The 24894-nt window shown below is 46.2% G+C and overlaps 1 protein-coding gene across 3 annotated transcripts in view; it reads right to left on the bottom strand.

The window, feature by feature from the left end:
- The window catches only part of FAM174B (family with sequence similarity 174 member B), a 163011-nt gene extending 141297 nt beyond the window's left edge, over positions 1 to 21714 (bottom strand). The window contains exon 1 of one of the 3 annotated variants that reach the window (XM_086958090.1): positions 20879 to 21714. In XM_086958090.1, coding sequence (XP_086814216.1) covers positions 20879 to 21189 — 311 coding nt within the window. In that variant the 5' untranslated portion in view covers positions 21190 to 21714. The remainder of the gene's footprint in view (positions 1 to 20878) is intronic. The other 2 variants (XM_086958093.1, XM_086958092.1) reach the window with 2 other exon arrangements.
- Between the last annotated feature and the right edge of the window lie 3180 nt (positions 21715 to 24894).

The raw sequence follows: 24894 nt of genomic DNA, 5'->3' as shown, positions 1-24894 counted from the left end.
AAGGGGGGAAAAGGGGGTGAGATGGCGCCGCCCGGGGGACAGGTTGAGTTTGGTAGCGTTTGGGCTGGGGGGCGGGGCTTGGTTGGGCTTCCTTTGGCTGGGCTGTGGTATCCGCCCGGCCACGCGGCAGAGACACCATTTTAAGTGAGGTGTCTCGGCCGCCGGGCGGGGGGTGGCGTTTTGGACAAATTTTTGAATCGAGCGGAGGGCCTGCAGAGGAATGGACTTCGCGGGGGTGTATACGATCGGACATGGCAGGCGGTATGATGGGACAATCCGGGCTTGAAGGAGAGTTTCACGGCGCGGGACACATCGCGGCCTGCAGTGGAATGGACTTCACGATTGCGTGTGTACAATGGGACATTGCAGGCTTTCCGAGGGGACAGTTTGGGCTTGACACGAGGACTTCTCGGCGCGGGACACTTCGCTGAACGTAGGAAGAGCTCGGGAGAGCAGCATGCGGCTCCACACGACCGAGCGGATGGGCCTGTTCTGACTAGTGCGGGCGGTCAGGCTACAACGTGGGACTAGGTGAGTCCTTTCTGCCCCTACCCGAAGGGTCCATACGGCCGCCGGGTTTTCTGCTTTGGGGCAGGGGGTGGGGGGGGGGGGATTCTAAAAGAACCTTCGTGGGATTGTTTGCGGTTTGCCAATGTGGTTTATGGTTGTACAGATATTGTTGCGGTTCAAGAAATGTGGTTATTGTTCTTCAGGTATTTTAATGATGTTCTTAGTGGGGGTGTACATGTTGGGGAGTGTACGCCGGGGGTATGGACTGATTAGTGGTGTTAGAGGTGGAGGAATAGGCGTTACGGGGGGGCGTTCATGGTGCGATGTGCTGCAGATTTCAGAGGGGCCGGCCTGCTCTTCACGATCGGGGAGCGTCACTTGTGAAGGTGCCAGTTCGTCATTCGTCGTTCGCTTAAAAACACTTTTAATAGCCAGAAGCACCCGAGAGGGTCAGCTCAGCCTTTTCAAAAGAGGACAAAAGCCTTTTCAAATTTCACAAGCAAGTAGCGGCACTTTGAACAGCCCGCAGCTCTGAATTTTCGTATCCATCCAATGTGGCAGTCCCATAGTCCAGTTTGGAGTTCGATGGCACCCTCACAGACTTTGGTGTGTTCTGAGGGCTGAAAAGGCGGTTCCCATCCCTGAAAGTGGGGGGGTGGGGGGGGAGGGTTGCGGGCAGGTGCGTTACCACAGCGCTGGTGCGTATTAGGGCTGCGCACGGGGGGGGGCAAGTTGGTGGCAGGGCGTGCTGTGCAGTGCCGCCGGGCTGTCAGCCCGCCCAGGTGGAGGCAGGGGTTTGACGGCCACTTGCCAGAGGCGGGAGAGCGGCGCTACGCTGACATGGCCACAGTTCGCGCCTTTCCTCACGGGCACGGCCTGGCGTGCGCCACTGTCCTGCGGGACTGCCCGCGATCATGGCGGTGCATCGCCTGTGAGGCGGTTGAGGCGAGTTGACAGACAATAGAATAGGGGAAATTGAATAAATAACTGAATCCTATAACATCGTCTTTCGCATCCCCCGCCCCGCCCCACCACGCTACCTGCACCGGCCTGCTGCTATACATTGAAATGAGCTTTTGTATCCTGTTAATGTAGGGAAATATTAAACAATATTAGACTCTTCCAAAAGTGCTCTTTGCCCTCGGACCACGCGAGTTTCAAGGCATTATTGAAGGGTGAGGTAGCCAGTGTGGAAAGTGGGTTTTAAAACATGTAAAATGGAGCTGCTTTCGAATAGGCAAAATAGTTTCTACCGGCTTCTTACATGCCTTGTTCGCGTGACTAGAACTCATGAGTCTTTCCTATTATTGTCGCACACATCGACTACACATTTGGGGTGCCCGTACTTTTAACACATTCGAACAAATCTACAGAGTGTTAGCAGTCCCAAACTATGAGGTAGGGATGGGTCGGGAGTCTGCGTCTTATGTGGAGTGGTCTACAGTTGTGTTTTCGGGGCAGTTGTGACCTGTTGAAGGCAGCTTTGAAATTGTTGGAAGACTTGCATCTTCTTGGCATTGATTGAAAGAAAGCGGAAGGGTGAAGCTCATGCGATGTGTCACGGACGGATAGAGTACCGGCATCTGCAATGTGTACACGGTCTGTGGTTAGCAGCCCTGCATTGCTTGGTAGTTGTCATCAGTTGACGTTTTGAGTGACCTCCACACACTAGTGGATCTGCTCAGCTCCCAGGGTTGAATTGAGAGCGTTCCATAGTTTCTATACCACAGGTGCTGCTGCCGGCATTTGCCCATTTTGTCCTGGCTGTCTGAGTTGTTACGTGCTGCCACACGGAGCAGCCTGGCGAGTACGTAGCAATGGTAAGAAACAGTTTCTCATATACTCCGGATCCTACTTCATGCAGCCAGGCGTGAGAGGCAACGGGCTTTTGTTTGATACAGTACTCCACCGGAAGCTAATGCACTGCTTTTACTGGGGGTTCAGTAGGTCCGTATTCAGGGCTTAGTTAGTAAAGCAAAAGGACATCTATCATAAAATCCTGTTTTCATTCCTTAAAGGGGGAATGTCGGGTAATCGCAGTTTTGTAATTCCTAACATTGCAACCTCAAAGCCTTTCGTACATGTTGAAGGGCTATTTTTATTTGCAAACGGGCGCAACTACTGCTTCACAGCATGGGGAACGCCAAGAGTGCCTGTGCCCACACATTTGCTCGGATGCCAGCGACTGGCACTATCAAAATGTCAGGGGGTCGAATGGCAGGACTGCATAGTTATGATTTCACTTCATCCCTCTAGCATACCTACCGGGCACTCCCTGCACCTTGAATTTTACTCCTGCAGGTTCTTTTCGTACCTGCATTCCTTCTTTATCACTGTTTTACGGTTTTCTCCTCCTCTTCTGTCCCCCTTTTGTGTTTTTTCGGTTCGAGCCTGGTGCAGCGCACAAGCGCCGCATAGAGATGACCTGGTGGAATTGATCTGTATTGTTTGGGAAACTTGTGTGAAATATTAAGGTCCTTCGAGTGGTGGATAGGTTGGTGAGTTCTTTGGTTTCAGGGAGACAGCAGAAGGCTAGTAGCGGGACAAAAAGGTTTGCGTTTATGTAGCGCAAGTACAGTCTGTTTTAGCACGAGTGCCATGGAAGACCTAATTGAAAGGCAACCCTTGGTAAATTTGGTGCTCCACGGTGTTCTAGTGAGCAAGGCGGAGTTGCACTTCGCGCCTTCGTTTCAGTGCCATATGTTAAATCTGGGCCCAGGTTACGGGTCTTGCGCTTTGTGTTAGAATCCCACGCTCTAAACTCTATACATACTTTCTTTAAAGTTACATAGTGCTCAGCTTTTCTATGCGCAGGGGCATTGCGGAGTACCACGCTGATGTCTTCTGTAGCACCATTTTATTAGTATGAAAGACGGATGCAAGTGCAACTTTTGTAAAGGGACGGTTTTCACTGTTGAAGTCCTGGGGTGAACAACCTTGCAAAATATCTGCAGAGGCACTTGTGAATACGGCAAACAGAAACTTAACGTTTCAATGGGCCGAGGGCGTTGCGAGTCGCACGTGGGTAGAAGGTACGTTCTTCCACTTTATTAGTGGGGAACAAGGAGGCAAGCTCTTAAACTTTATAAAAGTGACAATTTTCACGGTTGAAGCCCTAGAGTGCAACACCTTACAAGATATCTGAAATTGCACTGGTGGATACGGCGAACAAAATTGACGTTTCAATGGGCCGCGGGCACTTAAAGTCGCGCGGGGTGAGAGGTGCGTTCTTTGCAGTGGGCTTTTTCCTGGCGGACAGGCTCTGGTGGTGACGCACTGTGTGGAGGACTTCTTTCTGGGCGCCAGAGAGGAAGCACGGTCCCTTGTCGGTGTGGGCATTCTCCGTAATGAGCTCGACTCCGTGGTCTGGGAGCACGCCCGCCGGAGGACAGGGGGTCGCAACGTGCGGTGGGGTCTGACGCCGAACGGTGCCGCGGCCATGTCGGGGGCGGCGGGATAGGGTAGGTGACGGGGGGGGTTGGGTACTGCGGCAGGGGTTTCTTCCGGGCGGACGGGCGCAGGTGTGGGACACGCATCCGGAGGGCTTCTCTCTGGTGGGACGGCCGGCTTCGGCGGACTGCCTGCAGGCGCCGGGCGGCTTCTCGGGGCTGGTTGACAGGGGGGGCCCTGGGCGCCAGAGAGGGGCACGGCCCCGTTAGTGCCGCATACCTGTTGGGAGCTCGATTCCGCGGCCAGGAAGCACGCCCCGAGGTGACGTCGACTGAGGGCATGGCCCTATACAGTTAGTGACGGAGGGCATGGCCCTATGCATGGGTGACGGAGGGCATGGCCCTATGCAGTGGCGACGGAGGGCATGGCCCTATACATTGGTGGCGAAGGGCATGGCCCTATGCATTGGTGACGGAGGGCATGGCCCCTATACAGTGGTGTCGGAGGGCATGGCCCCTATACCTTGGTGACGGAGGGCATGGCCCTGTACGTCTGTGACGGAGGGCATGGCGCTATACGTTGGTGACGGAGGGCATTTACTTATTTATTTTATTTATTTCTTGCAATTTTTAAAGCGCAAACAAATACCCCTAAGGGTGTCTCGCGCTAAGTTCGCAAAACTCACTTAGAGGTGACAGCGGAGTTAAAGGTGGAGGATAGCTATGTGTAGACAGGGGGGTCAGGAGGAGGAGAAGAGCCATGTCTTGAGGCTTTTACGAAATTTTAGAAGTGTGGGGGCAGTTTTGATATGGAGAGGTAAAGTGTTCCACAGTTTGGCCGTGGCAATGGTGAAGCGTCTGTCTCCCCAGTTGGCCCTAGACCTTGGTGACGGAGGGCATGGCCCTATACGATGGTGACGGAGGGCATGGCCCTATACCGGGGGGACGGAGAGCATGACCCTATACGTTGGGACGGAGGGCATGGCCCTGTGGTTAAGGGGGAGGACCGGTGGCGGTTCAAAGACATGGACCGGACAGCACAGGGCTTGAGGGGGGTCCGCGGCACGCCTTATAGTTGGGGGGTGGTCCTGCCGACTGGGTCATGCGACACGTCCCGGGTTAAGGGAGGGAGAGTCCTAGAGGGGGGGGGGGGTCGAGGTCCGTTAGCACGTCCCTCGAGTGGCGGTTCTTCCTAATATATGGGGGAAGAGCAGGAGAACTGTTTGGATTATCGGGGGGTAGGTCAAGCACAATAAAGTATTTAGCCAGGGGGAGAGGCAAATTGACGTTATGCTAATTGTACTGTTTGTGGATTGTGGGAATCAGTTAGGGGAGGGGGTGGGGGTGAGGCAGGAAATTACATATTCATGAGATTTAGATTGTGCGGCGCAGGCCAAGGATGTTATTGCATAGAATGCACCTGCTTCCAATAAAGCGGCCTTTATCACACTTACATTGAGTCCCGGGTCGGTGCTTTCTCCCCCCCCCCCCCTTTAGCCACTGGGCCCCAATGGGGTCCTGGGGGGGGGTGGGGGGGGGGGACCGAAGGGAGGCCTTCCCCGCCCGGGGAAATTTGGGGGCCGGGGAAAATGGGGTGAGATGGCGCCGCCCGGGGGACAGGTTGAGTTTGGTAGCGTTTGGGCTGGGTAGCGGGGCTTGGTTGGGCTTCCTTTGGCTGGGCTGTGGTATCCGCCCGGCCACGTGGCAGAGACACCATTTTAAGTGAGGTGTCTCGGCCGCCGGGCGGGGGGTGGCGTTTTGGACAAATTTTTCCCTCCCACCCTCCCTGGGTCATGATTTGGGGGGGGGTGAGGGGGGGGGGGCCCGAGGGCAGGCATCGCTACTTACGGGGGAGCCCCCCTTTGCGGTGGTTTTTGGGGGTGACGGGGAAGTGGGGCAGTGTTTGTTGGAGGCTGGTGCAAACGGGGAGTTTTATGGATTGGGTGGGGGGGTTTTCACATGTCGCTGGAGCAGGTGTGGGGTGCATTCTGTATGTAGGGGAGGTTATTCCTAATATATGGGGGAAGAGCAGGAGAACTGTTTGGATTATCGGGGGGTAGGTCAAGCACAATAAAGTATTTAGCCAGGGGGAGAGGCAAATTGACGTTATGCTAATTGTACTGTTTGTGGATTGTGGGAATCAGTTAGGGGAGGGGGTGGGGGTGAGGCAGGAAATTACATATTCATGAGGTTTAGATTGTGCGGCGCAGGCCAAGGATCTTATTGCATAGAATGCACCTGCTTCCAATAAAGCGGCCTTTATCACACTTACATTGAGTCACGGGTCGGTGCTTTCTCCCCCCCCCCTCCCCTTTCGCCACTGGGCCCCAAAGCATATATGCAAGCAACAAATGCAGATATTGATCTACTTATTCATGGGAAATGTGAGATTTTGATATTATGCAGGGGATAGGAGGTACAAAAAAGCGGCAGAAGAGTGTGATATGCAGAGTTTTTCAGAGAAACACTATCTTTTTAACAGCTTTCAATTAGATTCATTCTAAAATATATTTCAAGTGAATGACTTCAAAATCTGCCCTGGATTCAGCTCTCCTGGACCTACACTGGCACCCCTTGTGAGCCCTGCTCTAGCAACTGACTAAACTGCAATTCCTACACTGACTAAACTGCAATTCCTACACAGAGGGCAAGTGGTGCCCAAAATGTCTTTGAGATAAATCTACTCACAGAAATTACCCCCATTCCCAAACAAATAATTTAAATTTGACACGCTCCGCAACATATCAATGAAGGCCTTATAACACAATCTACAGTGCCTCACGGGAGACCTAACCAAACACAATCTCATAGATGATCAAGAAGCAGCAATGAAGGAAGAGGAAGAAGCAGCAATGAAGGAAGGGGAAGAAGAAGCAGCAATGAAGGAAGAAGAAGCAGAAGCAGAAGAACTTGCTCCTCCTTATTGTCAATTAGTGATTACTATTAATTACTGGCCAGACAAATATATTACAAAAGTGGTAATGCAAATCGGAGGAGTGGGGCAACGGACCCTGTGCACAGGGTCAACTCAATTTTAGCCACAGTTTCAGTCAGAACATGCCCATATTCAACCGCAAGTCTTCAACATATGCAAGCATAAAGTTAATTACATTTAATGTAGACTAGACTAGCACATAGCGCCTCTTGTGGATATGAATGGTAGAATGACTGCACAGTTCTAGGTACTGGGTGTAATTCCTAGATGTTCAGATCATGGAGTACTAAGGTTCTATACAACAGCTTTATTTTTGCTGCTGGGTGAGAGAACGTTCCTCTAGGACAGGGGTCTTCAAACTGGGAGGTGGACCCTCCTAGGGGGTCCTCAAGTGATCCTGGGATGGGTGGTGTGGGAGGACTGGCTGTTGCCAAAAGAACCATTATGCTGATGACAGTGCTTTGTTTTCAGCAGAAAAAAAATTTGTGCCAGTAAGCCGCTCTGTGATGGGCCATCACGAACATCTTTTGTCATTTATATCTTGGCTGGGAGAAGGTGTCAAAAGGGAAGAGACTGGGAGGAGGTGACAAAAGAGAAAGGATTCCAAATAGTCTTCAAAATCAGAACTTAACTCTAATGTTTAAGTATGGGCATATTTAAACATTGGTAGTTTAATAGAATAATTGTTGAGGGGGCACCAGGGATTTTTTTCCCCCCACGGGTAGAGGGGGGGGGGGGGGGGGGGGGCAACATTAAAAAACTTGGAAAACCACTGCTCTAGAGGGAGAATGTGTGCATTCCATGCTCTTTTCTAAAACATTTTTTTTAAAATTTGAATCAAAAAGGTGGCTTTTTGAAGTACACTTCTTTGAAAATAAAGAGCCTTATTTAGAGCGAGGCAGACGCAGGGCATCCGCCAAAAAAAAAAAAAAAAAAAAAGTGGCAGATGTTCTGTCTGTCCGTTTCAGAGTCCATAGATGTTAGTGGCATTATGAAGATGTCATTAGAGATATGCGCTAGTTTTTGGCAAATATTACACTCCATCAATTGCTAAATAAGGCAAAGGCCTGCAGATAATTGATGCCCTAAAAATAACACAAACCAGTTAAAAGAATGTAAAAAATAGACTTCGAAAAGTCTACCAGTTGAATTTTATCAAGTGGTGCTATTTTTAGCACTTACTAGTCTGTTCTTTCTGGTAGGTGACCTTTAGCTGGAAAGGAGCAATGTTCTGTTCATTCAGAAAGAGAATGAGCACTAAAGATGCCGTTAAATTTTGTTTTTATCTTGAAACATTTGCTGTCTGTTCAAGTAAAGGGGTCAATTGTCAGTTTGTCTTTTTACTAACTGCTGCTTAGTACAAGCATTAGGTGGCTTAGCCTATATAATAATAATAATCTTTATTTCAGCAGAGAATGCGGGCATAAAAGAAACAATTTAGAAAAGAAGCAACAGATCAAATTGGTATGTTGACTGCATAACAACCATGTATACACATTTACAAGATATCCAAAAACAGCTAAAACATTAAAACAAAGGCTGGGGGGCCATAGGCAGGAATTAAAAAACAAAGGGAAACACATAAATGGACCGTTTATATATCCCTCAATAAAGAAAGTATTTTCCGTCTCTCAAGTTTCCTGTATACAAATTATATGCAAGTGCCTAATAAAATTGAGCCACTGCCCATCGGAAAATTTTGCAGCTAGTCCTGCCCCGTTCCAAGAAATAATATTTAAATTAGCCCCACTGACCCGTGTCTGTGTATATGGTGTGGCAGTAAAGGCCCCTCTAAGCTGCCAGTCCAGCTGCAGCTTTGACACCTGAGACTAGGTTGGGGGCCTATGTTTCCACCTACGTTTATGTCACAATTCTCAATGGATATTTCGCAATCTTTGCCCCAACCCACACCATCTCGCTGTCAATCTATGTCGTTGCGGTCCCTCAGGGGACCAAAACGGTGAAGTGACATCGATAATCCCGCTTCAAGATTCATGTGGTGGTGGCAGGGTGTAGGACTTGTGGGGGCCTGTAAAAGAAATCCTCTGGAAATGGCTTTCTACCGCAGTCAAAAGAAAATGGGTGAGAAGTGTGGTGTAAAATCTTGCGAGCCAATTCCAGAATTTTAAGCGTGATTACCACACAGTCACCATCAAATGTATTCCAAGAACGTCCGATCTAAGAGTCCGGCCTAGCCATCAGGATGTGCCTATAATCTGCCATATTAAACTTGGCGTGTTTACTCAGCCAATGATTCGCCTTATTAATTAGTTGGACAGTAGACTCATCCCTCAGGGTGCGAAGGCCTGGTACCCCTGCCAAGACCACAGTGTAAGGGCAGCAGGCTGGTGAAAGGTCTAATACTGGTAAGCCATTGCTGTTTTGAGAAGATAAGCTAACTTCAGTTACAGCTTATTGCTGTGAGGGAGGACATTGGTAATTCGGGCCAGGACACTTTGAAGAATGCTTGGTAGTCGGGAGGGGGGGGGGGGAAACAGAGTCCTGTACAAAGGACCCTGATGCACTAAGGGAGACTATGGGGATTTGGGCGGCAGAAGGGGCCCCTGGGAGAGTGTGTGCAGGTGGAGCTGCTTGTAATTGCGGGCAGCTATCGGAGAGGCCTTCTTGAGGGAAACCAACACTTTTTCAACACCACCAAGTGTAATATTGGATTCTGTCAAATTGTTCGTGATTTCACTACAAAATTCAGAAAATAAGCCAGACAAAACTTCCACGAAATTTTGCTTTAAAAGGCCCTAAAACTTTTCAGTGCCCTTCAAGTCAACATTGACCACACCCGCCCCAGAATTCACAGTCTATTTTCTTATTTGCTTTTCACAACATGTTGGGTGCAGGGGGGCCATTCAAATCTGCATTTTAAAGGGCGGCGTTTAGACCCCTATTGCTGATGTTGTGCCCAGGGGCAGCATTACTCAAGCTAGGGCCAGAAAGGATTGCACCCTCTTTAGGTCCACCCATAAGCCATTCAATGATTTATCCAATGATTTAGCAGTTACTGAGCGAAAGGTCTCATCCGGCGTGAGAAGCAAAGCTCCACCTGTATCCAAGGAAAGGCACCTCTCCGCCTGTCTATTTCTTGTGCGATTGCACCCAAAGCTTTTGCCAAGAAGGAGTTAATGGTACAGTGTTTGGGACCCTGGGGGAAGCTCACAGGTCCTGCTTTCCTCTTCCCCATTTTGCCCTTTATCAGCTTGAAAAACCTCTTGCTTCCAAAAACATGTCGCAAAAAACATCAACGTCACAGATAATGGGCAAGTACTAACATGAAGGTGAGTGTTGTCCTTGAGTAACAAGACAGCAGTGAATTCCTTGGGCTCAGCACAGCTGTATTGTGGCATCAGGGGCCCAAGATCCCAGGGCCAGCCTCTGCCGACCATGGACGGGCAAGCCATTGGCCTCGCCGCAGCCCTTGGCCCGGGTGCGTCCGCGCGCGTCCTGTGCTGTGGAAGCCCCAAGCTGCTAATGAAGCGCCTCCTGGCGCGCTGGCAGCATTGGCAGTGTGGCGTTGATCGCAAAGAAGGCTGGGGGTTGAAGTCTTCTGCTCCCCAGTGGCTATGAAGGTCTCCCTACGTGATTAATAATAAGCTGTTTTCTGTTGTAAGTTGTAGCTTGCTGAGTAGTTGTACAATATAAGTTACAGAAAGTCTGTTAACCTCTTTGCCGCGGCCACGATTTCGCGGCAGTGCGGCACTTCCGCAAAATGGGCGGGGCCGCGTCAGCCGTTGGCCGACGGCAACTCTAGCGAGGGGCTAGAGTGTCATGACTTGTTTATGTACAAAAAGGCAAAATATTGTGCTGTTACTAGTAGTATAGTGCGGGTAAGTAATAGCAAGATTTTGAAAAAGTAAATGAAAACAGGAAATAATAGAGTGAATGTAATAGCAATATTATGTGTTTAGAGTAGTTATGAAAACGTTTGCGCCCTGTGCAACTGCACCTGCTGCACCATTTAGATCATGGCCCTATTGCCTGCTAGATAACTGCACTTGTTACAACCTGTTTAGTAGCAAAATATTGAAATATTTGGTTTTTAGAGGGGCTTTTAGAGCTGTGGGCCCTGGTGTCACTCACCCACTGCACCATTGAAATCATGACCCTACTGCCTGCTAGATAACTGCATTAATGACTGTTTAGTAGTAAAATCATGCAATATTCTGCATTTAGTTGGATCCCTAAAGTTGTTAGTCCTGGTGCCACTGCACCTGCAGCATCATTCAAATCAAGCCCCTTTTAGCTAAAAGATAACTGCAATTGTGTGCCTGTATAGCAGTAAACTATAGCAATATTAGGTGCTTAGAGGAATTCTGACAAATTTTGGGACCGGTACTACTGCACCTGCAGCAACATTCAAATCATGGCCCTGTTGTCTGCACACTTAAGACACTTGTGGTTTCCCATTCAGTAGTAAAATATAGCATAGCTGTGGTATATTAACTTTATTTTTTATTGTGCAATGTTTATTTCAACATTTAGAATTTGATTATAATGACCAAATAGATTAAGTTGAACAAAATCAATCCAATAATGCCTACAAAGTGCAAAAGAAAGGTACTGAAGCATGACTAGGAAATGCCACAAACGTTCTAAGGCTAAAGCATCTGCTTTACACACCTAAGTCATAAAAAGCATGCATTCTATAATACTTTTAGAAGCGGTCCGCCTTTTCCGTGTGAAGAGATCTTATCTTGACTGTGAATGGGGCTTAAAAAGTGAATAGCTTTGGTAGAAGTATCATAAATGTGTGCAGCCAGGGGAAGCGAACAACCACAAAAGTTTCCACACAAAAGCAAATTAGTACAATAATTCGGATATGGGAAATGATAGGAGCCCTCTTTCAAGTTAGATTGAATACAAGAGTTTTCACAAGAACAGCGCAAGCGCTGTGCAGGCAAAACTTAAAGACATTATTTTTCCTTTCTCTTACTACAGTTAGAGGTTTTTGTCAAGTGAGCTGTCTGACAATCATGGTGAAACAAAGGCTGTAAGATGTCATTTTTTTTCAAATACATTTTAATAGCTTGTAAATGAATACTATACATATTTCAAAATATATCACGATATACAAAAGCACATTTTCTTTTGTAATTAAGAAGTGTGATGCAAACAAAGATTTTTAAAAAGAGCAAAACAAATAACGACACTTTTGATATGTGCAAATGGCACATGTTTGTAGAAACTCAATTTCCAAACACTATACACTTTATAGTTCTATCAGTAAAACTGTATGTCAGTAGGAAATTCTGTAGCCATTTCAATCTACAAACAAAAGATTGCAAATGACAGTGTGCTACCACTTCATGCTTTAGTTATGCATTTATTAAAAGCGATCCTTTTAAACATAATTTGAGAAACATTCCTGCCCCCACCCTGATGACAATGCTTTTAATGAACTAAGAGACAAGTCAAGGTGTCGCGTGTATCCTATATGTGGCTTGATTTGTATTATTATAAGGAGCAAATGTTTAGTCTATTAAATTAAACAAAAGTTTTTGTTCCAGCAGACAGGCTGAACTCGCATCTTTGAAGGTACTCTCATATGTGATAATGAAGAAAATGGTGGTTCAGTGAATTAAAATATTTACCTACAATCACATAATTTGAAACCAATTTATGTGTCAAGAGAATTACAGTTAGGCAGAGAAGATTATTTAAGTTACTAGACCTGCACATGTAGTAACATTATGATTTTTCGAGGCCTGAAAAAGCAATGCGCCTTTCTAAAATCGACAGACGTTTATTAACCAAATCATTGTTACATACTGTATTGACTGAAGAATCATGAATGCATTCCTGGTCTTCAAACCTACAACTTGCTTTAAGACAGAGAGCTACACTGCCAGATCTCAAACCAATGAGCTTTATCACCAACAGAGCCTGGGAAATTACTTCTGCTGTGGTCCTTACATTGCACACAACAGAGCCCATGCAAATAATTTAGGGAAGCACAGAGGTCACAAATCCTAGCTGCCTCTTGAAGTTGCCTATGCAACTTCTGAGGCTCTCTGGGCTTAAGGGATTTGCTAGGACTTTGCACCAGGGCCAGGTCATGTACAGTGACAGAAGTGCAAATTCTTGCAAGGGTATTTATTTTCCATTGCAAAAGGTACTTTGCACTAGAAAGGTGCTCTTTCCCAGCAAAAATTGCATTTTGCACTGCTTTGTGCCGCCTTGCGTCAAGGGGGTGTGACTTGGTTGGTACTTGGGTAGAACAGCGCGGGTGCCCATATTTTTTGAAGCAAAGCCCAATCTATAAAGAAAGACAGACCATGCATTGCTTAAAAAAAATGCATCCTTGAAGCAGATGCTAATAAGAAGAAATGTTTCTCCAAACATTCCACGTATTTCATGTCTGATATACTGTACACCACACAGAAATGAGTGGAATGTTTAAAAATGTGTCTAGACATACACTTTTGCACTATGACGCAAAGGCTGTACATGGGGCTTAGCAGCCTATTAGTACACCAGCATAGGGATAATAAGCAGTAGCAGACCATTTTTAATAAAGATGGCTATGCGCTGCTTCCTCCCCCTTGCACAACGCAGTGCAGCAACTTTGGTTGCTGCCATGTAAGTAAGTAACAGACATTTGTTAAAGCAAATACGTTTACCTGACAGGTATCTTGGCACTATACACACTTGCTGGTTCCAACCCTGCAGTTGTCTCACTTCTGCATCACTATACTTCGAGTAAACCATTTATGGCCCTACCACCCATTCCAGAAACAGCCATGTTTTCAGGTTCTTCCTCAAACCGGAAAGACTTGCACTGCCTCGAAGGGAAGCTGTAAGTGTGTTCTACAGTTGGGCTGCTTTTACCTGGAATGTTCTTCCTCCTGACCTAACTCTCCAGAATTTCGGGGCACAGACCAGTTTGGCAGAGGCAGATTGTAAAATCCTCTGAGGTCTGTAGTGTCTAAAGTGTCTTTGCAATGCCAGTGGGCCTGTCTTGCTTAGGGCCTTATAGACCACAACCATAGATTTACAAGTCATCCTCTCTTTGACTGGAAGCCAATGTACCTAGCTCTCTTATTGTGCTAGAGGATAAATCACATCTGGATTTGTTCAGAGCAAGCTTTGCAGCTATTGTTTGTACTTGATGGAGGTTTTTAATCCGGTACTCCGGAGCCGGAGGAGATAGACAGGGCCAATGATCTAAATTCCTTGTTCTCCTCCAGCCCTTAAATCTTTCCTATTTTAGTGGACTCCCACTCATTCATGTCTCTCTGGAGCCCTGCTCCTCTGTGGGTGGATTTAACTCTATGGTAGAATACACTCCATTGTTTTTGAAAAACTCAGATTGTCACGGAGTACCTGTGAAGGTTTAATGGCTTGCTTCGTACGGTCTGGGTTTTCTAAGTCCCTTACCAAGCCAAATATTTTCCTCAACGTATTTGTTGCTTCTATGATGGTTTTCAAATAGAACTTTTCCTTAGCTATGTTGCACTAAAAAAACATAATCTGACCTAAGGTTCAAATGACCCCTTTTTGAGTCTTCTACCCTGGGGCAGTGGATATGTTTTTGCATAATATCCCGATTCTGTGCAAAACAGCATGAAGCTGCTGCATCAAGTGTGTACTTTTTTTCCTAATAGGACATGTCTGCTGTGCGACAAGTGTTTTGACTAGGCACAAAGCATTCAAAAGCATACATCGAGGTACTTCCTGCTGTAAAAGAATGTTATTGTCTTTGAAACGGTGATAAATCTTCAACATTTCACTAAAGAATCATTTGTAAAACGTAGCAATGTAACAAATTATTTACAGAAATGCGCTTTAAAAGTGGATTTTCAGCCATTTTTTTTCTGGGTAGGCTAGACGTCATGCCTATGCTGGACTTCACTAGCACCCGACATTTATCCCACGGGAATGCTTAGCTAGCTCACATTACTCTGACTAGGCCTGTTTGCAACCCACTGGATTTGGGGGAAATGATGAGAGTGCCGAGTCCTGGAAAAGAAGCGAGGGGTTTCATGGAGTAGTCCATTGGTGGGGGGAGAAACAGATTTCATAGGGGAGTTTTGAAGAATGTTGAGTAACGCTGGAGACATAGTCAGGCCTGTCCTCCTAGTGTAGACGACAAGCCTTGTAATCTTTATCTGACACCAAACGAGATGAGCCAATGAAAAGTCAGCAATCTTGCTGACACTTTTAACATATTTTTTCTATTTAGCAACCTGAATCTAGTTTAACTTGCTTGTATGCATTACATTCGACAGCCGCAAAAAATTTTTTTCCCATATTTACATATAAGTATTTGCCATCCTAGGTATAATCCTAAAATATTCAGTGTCATATTTAAACTTTAGTTCAAAGAACTTCTTACTCCAGGAGTCAAGCATGCTGAGAAATGACTTTCCTTCCTCAGAGCGTGGACATTACTGAATGTTCTTCTCAAATGCCATACTGAATTTGGCTCCTAGAAATATTATATCCCGGAGACATGAATTATGAAAGGGTATCCTCACCTCTATCAAGGACTGTCACATTACTCACTCATCTGCCTTCAAAACAAGTCTGTCCATCAGACAGAGCAAGGCATAATTTCTTACCTTGCCTATACCAGTATTTCTTCCAGTCTCATTTAAGCTGTGTGATAAAAACAACAAAAAGGCAGACTACTGTCCTACTGAACCGGTGTTGAATGTTCAGAGTCAAGTGAAAAAATATTCGCGGACAGAGCATTCTCTTTCCAGGTTTCTGCCCAAAGCACACAGACCGATAAAATGTATTTTCGTTGCATAAATAGTTCACAACTACACCTGGCTTTTTACCCAAGGGTGGGATGCACTCAATCTTGACTGAATGTGAGCTCAGTCATAACTAAGACACCACGTGTGGCCATGGGGTGCGCTACGAACTTAACAAAAATGGTTAGAAGCCCATGCAAAAACGTGTGTGAATTCTTGTAGTATGGCTCACAGTCTCAATGCCATGTGATAATGGAGGACTGATAACAGTGTGAACAGACTGGTGGAGTCAAATATGCAGCTCTCTCCCTAGGTAGTTATTCCATCTTACACTGTTTGCACAGTGACAAAAACTCACACTGACTGCTACCAGTTCACTTGAGTCAGACAATAGAGCAATCTGGAAGTGCCGGAAGGGTTGGTCTGACAGGTCAGTGTGTGGGTTGTTTTTTGGCTGTTTCAGGGCCTGTTTTATGGTCTGAAAAGCCGTTTTTTACTGTTCATTTTCCTAATATTACGACAGGCATAGCCTGTAGCAAGCATAAATGCATTCATTCTCCCATGCCTTGCAAACCAATTATATGGCTGGTCTTTACTGATTCGCAGAAGGAGGTACTTTTATTTTGGAACAGAGGCCTATTTTCTGACCCATGCTATGCTGCAGTAAGAGAAGATTTATGAGCTACTGAGCGGAAAGACACATGCCAAGTTCAAGAAATGCACTTACGACAATCAGACATTAATGCTGCGCCGCCATGAAGGCTGATCCAACAAGCATTTGCACTGCAAAAGGTCTCACATTTACAAGAGTTTAAGCTATTAGCATTGTAAATAAGAATTCCCTCTATTTATGTGTTGTTTTTAAAACCGATAAATAAAAGGCATTGTCATTTACAATGCCAATAGCTTTAACTCTCAAAAATGGGATACCTATTACATTGCAAATGTGTGCTATACATTTTTTTAAATTTAAAGGTCAACAAGGGTGCCCATACGAGTCAGCACAGGACCTCGGGGAACATATTTTTGAAAACAACAGTGGTCCCATGCATAAAGCAATATTCGGACAACAATCAATATAGACACAATGGATACTATATTAGTTATGACATGTCCAGCCGGACAGAGGTCCCAATCTTTTACTTTTTGGAAAAATCAGAGACGAAATTCCTTCAACAATTCTCCGTAGTGGGGCACAAGCCTGTACCCTAACATATACAAATTGGCATGGTGAAGAAAAAAACAAACAAACAGAACAGGGCTTTTAGCAAAAGCTTCAGATTTCTGTGATTAGTAATGTAACAGAAATTCAAGTCACACCATTACAAGCATATAACACATGGTATACGTTTTTAGTATAGGAAGAAACTTCTGCCGACTGACCCGGAAACTTCCCCTCTACAAAACGCGAACGAGCACACCACTGACGCGTTTCCCCAAGGCTTCCGATTGCCGGGCCATCTAACCTACTCCCCTTTACCTTGCCCTGACTCACTTGGTTGGGCGCATTCAGCTATGGAGGCTCATACTGTTCGGCTATAGAGGCTTATACTATTTAGGCATTACTAATGTCCTGATGATGATCCCCATGACTAAATAGTGGGATCGAAACGCCGTCGACTTTCCTGAGCACCATATACTAAAAACGTATACCATGTGTTATATGCTTGTACAGTGGTCCCTCCATTTATGTATCTGCCAACAGCATCTGGTGTCAGCTCAATCTCTAATTAACACCTGTAACTCTTATCCCTTTAGGTCTCCGAGCAACATCTGCCCTGCGAATAGGCTGCAAATTTTAATCAGCTCATTTCCTAAACATTTTGACAAAAAAAATTTCAGTAATTCTATTTAGGCAGAGTTATGCCAGTTCTGTGGAAAACAGCAATATTTAAATCTCTCCTGAAAAGGCCATTTTTTAAATCCAGGAGAGCGGAGTAATTATAAATCTATATCACTCGTACCATTTTTGGGCAAAATAATGGAGAAGGACTTCTTCAACAATCATCTTGGATAGTTATCAAGTGAGTTTCCATGCATACAGATGAACAAAACTAGTTGTCTTGACTACCCTTGATGTTCTACACAGAATAACAGATAAAGATGGAGTCAGGACACTGATTTTGCTCTACCTGTTGGCAGCGTTCAGCACCAAAAATCACTCTACACCCATCTCCATATTTTTATATGTGGGTATCTCAGGAGTAGACTTGAAACGGTCCGAGTCCTTCTTGGAAGATTATAAACAAACTGACGCTTCCACCTTTTCAAGCAAATGCAAAGATTCCAAGTGGTGATTTTGCTCAGGACTCCATTTTGATCAATATACAGATGCTCCCTCTAACCAAATTACTCCATCAGCCACGGGCTCAAGCCTAAATGTATGCCAATAGCACCTAACTAGATCTTCTGTCCAGCCAGCCCTGCTTTAAAGGTAGTAAACCTAATTACAGCAGTGAGTGCACTGTGAAACAAATAAAAAGAAAGAAAAGAGAAAGCAAAGAAAAAGATGCATAGTGCATAAGCAAAAAAAGAACCAGGGTAGAGGGAAGAGGGGATGGCAGTAGCGTGTAGCTTGGACGGCAGTCCAATGACAAATGCACATTAAAAGTCTACGGAATTCTCCAAGTAATCAGACTGTACGCTGGAACTGCATAGCGGGACCTTTTTTAGGGTAGTTCGGACTTCTGCAGGTAAGCATCAAAAGAATCCCATAAACAACGAGCTGCATGTGTGATGTTATATAATGTTTTATACATCGCATTATAAGCCCTTCTGGTGACACCCAATATTTAGCCACTTAATGAATGGGGTTTCAGTGGTGGATTTCTACTCTGACAGAATAGTTTTTGCTCTGAGTGAAATCACCAAGTTTAGTAATAGCTGATCATCTGCAGACAGCGTTAAAGGGTGTGGGTGGGCTATTAGCCCTAAGGTTATCACAAGGAAATGGAACGTAAAAGGAATCTTTTAAATGTGGTCTATCATGCTTTGCACTCACATTATAATTGTATTGGCAACACAACATGGAGTACAATGGGTTCTTGCAGTTAACAGGTAGCATAGCTCAGTGGGTTATGTTACTGACAGGTTCAAATACATCATAGGAGGTAACAGGGGGTACCATAATGTGATGGTCCACAGACACTGTAACTTAATTTGACTTCTTCGTGTTCCAGTCATTACATATCATTGTGAGTTTAGTAACTTTTGATCTGTTTGAGATCAAAAACTATTTTTGGGTTAAATTCTGCAGAGTATCCAGCAGATAAAGTTATGTGGCAAATGCCGAAAATATATAAATTATGAAGCATAAGCCTCAGCTGCAAACATCGCATGATTCTAGCAACCCTGCCGGTAGGCTGCTGATTCAAATCTCAGCATGACTAACTTTACATGTCATCTTTATAAGATGGATAAAATGAGAATCCACTCTGTGGGGGGCAGTTTTGTTACAGGGGACTGGCTGGCCACATTTACTGCCTGCTACTCTTTAAAAATAAACCATGCAAAAAATATTTTTTAAAGAGATCTTTAAAACAATTTGGGTGGTTCCTGGCTCCTACAGGGTCCCCACCAGCAGCACTAGCCTTCAGAGATTTAAGGGGAGGGGGTCTGTTGTTGCTGGTCTCGGAGAGTCGTGTACATATATGATAAGGGCTCCTCTAAATTCAAAACCGTATATTTCTTCATAATGTGATCTTTGCAACTAATTTCGGGTAAGTAAATTCAATTATACGATTGTATTGAATGGCATTTGTTAGAAGTGACAGATTCTAATCCTGATCTTACAAACATTTGTGCCTCAACCGCCACAGCCCTGACGAAAAAGCTATTAGTCAACTAAGAGGAAAGACAGCTGTGTTCTGCCCCTTTATGTGGGCAAGGGTTTTAGTATAGATGGAGTAACATTATAGTCTTTTGCTTTTGTGCAGCACACACCCTGAACTGATGTAGTTGAAGTTATTCTCGTGATGACAAAAGAAAAGGAGGCACTCTGAAAAAAGTAATTGCCTGAAATCACACAATGTAGTTCAAGTGGAAGCCAGGATTGATGAGAGGTTTACTGATTTCACATTTTAGAATTCAGCCAGTTATCTCACTCTCTCTCCTATTTTAGAGCAAACTTGAATGCACCTGGGTTAATTCTTTAAGTTAATAAAGCAGTGCACTTTGTTAAATACAGCCCAGCCAGGCTATGTAAGGTTCAAAAGGATTTGTTGGTAGCAGTGTTTGGGGCAAGGTTGTTGTAATGCGAAAGTTAAAATGAAAATGAGACCATCCACTATTGATCAGTGCATGGAGCTGAAAGTCTTAATTCATTACCATCCGTTCATCCACTCACTGCTAACAATCAACATATTTAGCCAAGTAGCGCCCCCCACGCCCCCGTCTCTAATCTTGATCGATCCACGCATTCAACGATTGGACAATGTGTGATAATGAAAAATATATTGTAAAACGCACAGTATCTGCAACCCTGTGGGTATAGCGGAGTAACACAAAATAACCTCTCTAACGGCAAAACATGTGGGGGGGTCAAACATTTCTGCCTCAGAGATGAGAAGTCCTGGGACGGTGGGTGGGCCTCTGGGGGGTGCACACATGCTACAGGGTCCTAAATATGCTCTTATCCAGTAGCACTGCCACACAGAGCACAGCACGAGGAAAAAAACTTTTTATGATCGAACATTTCGAAACTCACATGACTGTAGGAAGTAACAGCATCCCGGCGCTGAGGCATCTGATCTCAGGAAGAACAGGCCGTGCATAGGCTGAAGTACCTGATCTCAGACAGTATCCGGCACTGCACACTCACCGCTCCCTACAGGCCCCACCTCAAGCGTGGCCCTGTCAGCCTTGGTTGTTTCTCCCCACCACATTGTATATTGTTGTTAAGACCCTATGCTTTAAATGCTAAAAGAGAACGCAAACGCCCCTAAAAGAAAAGTGATGTTGGCTAAAACTTAGGACAGTGTGATGGTCTTGCTTGTGACATGACGTGACTTGGAAGCTGTGCAAAGGGGTGGGCAGACTCAGACAGTAAGATTAAAAGGGCAACTTGAACTGAAGCAGTAAAGGGGAGAGGGGGGTACGTGAACCTAGTAACAGAGTAGACTAGAGCGTGTGGGTGAGCTCGGGTGATCAGCACAGAGTGCCAGCAATCAAGCGTCAAAAGATTAAGAAAACTGTAACCAGGTAATAAAAAGAAGTCATCTCAGTTAATCTGGAAGGAATAAAGAAAGCACCGTGTATGACATGAGGTAGTAAAAGGTGTAGTGCTACGAAGCCGGGCAGCCCAAAGCATTACACCTGTGCATTGTGGAAATTACCTGAAGATTTTGAATATGAGGCAGGCGATGAGGAAGGCCGTGAAGCCGCACACAGCGATCACCACATTCTTGATGGTGGGGAGATCTTTGAACATGCTGGAGATGCGAGTCACAAGGGTGGCGTTGCCCCCTTCGACCAAGGGCGGCTCCGGGGAGGCGGTGACGGTGGTGTTATCAGCGTCCCCGGGCTTACTGTCCGCCTGAGGGTTCCCGCGAGCTAGTGTCCGAGGCTCCGCAATGCTGGACAAGGAGCGAACTTGCCCTCCGTGGGCAAGCAGGGCAAAGACCAGGGCAAGAAAGAAAGCGGGCATCTTTATTCCGGGAGAAGCAAGGTGTCCGCGACTAGGTGGTCCCAAAGCCGTGTGCAGTGGTGGGATGAAACTGTAGACTAAGTGCTTCCCCAGAGGATCTACGGCCCCAGCCGCTGGCTCTAGGACAGGTGTGCCAGTCGCCCTGCCCCCTTCACTCCCTAACGTGATGGCAGAGCGGGGCGCCGCCGGCAGCTGTGCTTACTCAAAGATGGAACTTAGTACCAGCCGATCACTGACCTCTCAGTGGGTCTCGAATGGCAGCCCGAGTATTAGCAAGAAGTCATGTGTCCAGAGTTGCTGTCAGGACTGTGCAAACACCGGAGTGTGTAACACGTGGCGTCAGAGGTACCCCTTCGAAGTATGCCTTTGCACCGGGCTGAAAACCATGCTGGAGCTTTGTGATTCGGCGTGGGCTCAGCAGACCCTTGTGTCGTGCTGCACAGACGAGGCTGTCCTCCAAGCGCTCTGGTCTCGCCTGCTGCTCTGTGCACTTGGAAGAGTTGCAGGAAATGAGCCTGCAAACCCGGAAGAGTTTTCTCTGCAGCATGCTCTGATGAGTCACTTGATTCATCTAAAGACGCCTATGGGGGAGGAGGGAGGGAGGAGACCGAGGACACAATGCTACAGGAGCAGGAAGCTGACTGTCTGCATCCTGATCCGCCCCGAGCAGCAGCGCGTGTGTGGAGCACAGCACTAGGCAAGGCTTCAAGCTGGCATCGTCAGCGCTGTGTTTTTTAGCTTATCTATGGCACAGTATTTATGGAAATACCCCGAGCCTGATTCAAAACAGTTCGTACGTTTCACACAGCGTTCTCAGTGGGCCATTTTCAAGAGACCGCATACGAGCTTTATGCTGACAATGATGCCCCTGTAGATTCCAACAAGGGGGTGGTTAATACTTGTCTCTTCATCACCTACAATAAGGAAGAGCGAGTCATAAGATCTATCAACAAACATTGGAGGATCATTTTGTCCGGCCCAGTCTCATAGCTGCCAAGCTGTCAGACTGCTTATGTGTGACATTGTCATAATTTCAGTGTAACTATGAGTGACATTCAACGACTATGCGTGACACTTTCTTGCGAGCAAAATCATACAATGAAGACAAAGGGAAACATATACATATCAGAAATTACATCCATTGAAGCAACACGATACTCTAAGACCGTTAAAACTGCTGCAAAGCACCAGAAATTAAAGGGCACTAAGGTAGTAAAAAAAGCAGGAACTCACAGCTAATCCTCATAAAATACAGTTTTGTGAATATGCTGGATTCCGATTCTTTGGTGAAAACTATCACTAGACAAAACGCTGATCTTGCTCTAGCACTACATTATTCATCAGTTATCTTGACATTTTTATTGTTGCATGAAAACACCTGGGCACACAAGGAATTCAGCCCCAATACCAGTTGGTTTTAAATCCATGTTATTTTTCTGGGCCTATGCAGAATGTGACCGTACTGGCCTCTTCCAGGCTATTTTAACCCCATTCATAACTAGGGTGCCTTCATTGGGCAGGAAGAGCCTGGGGGTGACTAGGCTATGCTCTATGTGAGTCAAAAATATTAATTACGAAAAACATGCCTTTAAGCTTAATGGAACTGTGGCGACCTAGGACAGTTAAAGCACAGTCTGCAGTGACGATCAGATGTGTGAACTGTGAACACACAATTTTAAAACAGTGATAGCATGTGCCTTGCCTCACCTGGCTGCCAGTCTAAACTGTAGGAGGCTGCAGCGCAATGAATGAATTGCTGAGCCGCGGTAAAGTTTAAGTTGCAAGCTGTATTATCCCGAGCTCCGGGAGAACAACGTTTCACGGGCTCACGCGTTCGTCATCTAAAATGGCCGACGCCGAATTCCCAGCATGCACTGGTGTCCTCGCCCAAACACTAGAGCGCAATACCACATATCTCCACCCTTTACAATGGAGGGGAAAAGGACAGGTAGGGAAAGGGAAGGAAAAAAAAGAAAGAGGGTAGGATCAATAGTCTTACTTGACCTTCATGTCGAAGTCTTCAAATCTCTTCGGCAACTTGACCAGTCTACCCAAACGTGTGCGTGAGTGTGTCGGGGCAATGTCCACTTGCTGGTCACTCACTGGGAGACTTCTATCCCATGTCGCGTCGATCTGCTGTGACTTCTCTCTTTCATTGGTACCTGGGCTCTGTGGTATTGACTGTCTGGCTTCATCCACGCCATACCTCCTATCCTGGGTGTCCAGCTCTTCATTTCCTTGGCTAGGCGTGGTTGGGCCTTGCGTCGCTCCTTCAGGTGCCTGTGTCATTTCTGGTGCACTGCTTCCTTCCGGGACATTTGGACTCATTCCTGCAGTGTTTTCCCACTTCATGATTCGGTTGCATCTTGCCATCCTGTCCTGTGACCATATTTTTCCATCACTTAGTAGGGCTGACCTGGCGTATGGTTCCACAACTTGTAAAGGTGGACTAAACCTACTGTCTCCTTTCTTCTTTAATACACCCTGTTTCACCCTCACCCACTCGCTGTTTTCCAGGGTGACTTCCTTGACATTGTGTCGTTTGTTGTAATATTCAGTGTATAAGGCCTGCGCTTTGTGAATATTGCGACTCAGCACTGCCGGGGACCACTTGCTTTGGATGGTGAGTTGTTTCCACGCTAAGTTGTCTCTCGTGAAGGGGTCACGCCCGCGTAAGATCTTGAAGGGACTGTACCCAGTGTTCGCCAGGGTGATGCGATAGGCCCAAAGCATTCGCTTGAGTTCTTTCTCCCAGTCTTTTCCTGCGCTTATCGCTGCCTGTACCGAACCCATGATTACTCGATTGAACCTCTCTGCCAGTCCATTTCCTGCTGGGTGGTACACTGTGGTGTGCTTAAATTCTATCCCGTTGTGTTCCATGAAGGCTTTCCATCATGCCGATATGAATTGTGGTTAGCTGTCACAGGTCACGATTTTTGGGATTCCTTCTCTTAAGAACGTAGAGGTGAGGAAGGACAACACCGCTTCCGTATCGGCCACTTCGCACACATCTACTTCCGGCCACTTGGAGTATCTATCCACTAGTACAATCGCATATTTGGGTACTCCATTTGTATCCAGAATGGGGCCCAGGATGTCTACTGACAGCTCTTCCCATGGACTGGAGGGACAAGCGAATCTCCCTAGTGGTGGGCGTAGCATGACCTGTGCCTTGTCTGCTTTGTTGCATTGTTCACACATCCTGACATGTTCTTCCACTTGACTGTCTTTGGCAGGCCACCAATACGCCTGCTTTGTCCTTGCTTTGGTTTTTACTATTCCCAGTTGTCCTTCGTGTAAGATGGTAAGAAGATGATTTATCAAGGGCTGGGGGAGAACCACTTTGTCTCCTCTTAGTAGGAAAACTGGGTTGGCTCCTATGGATAGTTCTTCTCGGACTTCCCAAAACTTCCTCAAACTGCTGCCTAAGTGCTTCTTATCCGGCCACCCTTGTGTCACGTATTTCTTTACTGCATTAAGTGTGTCATAATTCGAGTAGGCCTTCTCCCACTCTTGCGCACTTATCACTGCTTCGCAGTCTTCCGTGAGCGCGACCATATATTCTTCCCACTCCGTAGGCTCTTGGTACGCCGCAGGTTCCATAGCAGCTGACCTCCTTAGGAAATCTGCAACCTTATTTCTGGTGCCGGGAAGGTACTCCACTTCGTATACGTAATCAAGTAGCCTCAGGGTCATCTTCGCAAT

This window comes from Lissotriton vulgaris, chromosome 2_1 (assembly GCF_964263255.1).
Source record: "Lissotriton vulgaris chromosome 2_1, aLisVul1.2, whole genome shotgun sequence".
Taxonomy (NCBI): domain Eukaryota; kingdom Metazoa; phylum Chordata; class Amphibia; order Caudata; family Salamandridae; genus Lissotriton; species Lissotriton vulgaris.
Note: the sequence above shows the minus strand (reverse complement) of the source record. Positions and strands in the feature narration are given on the sequence as shown.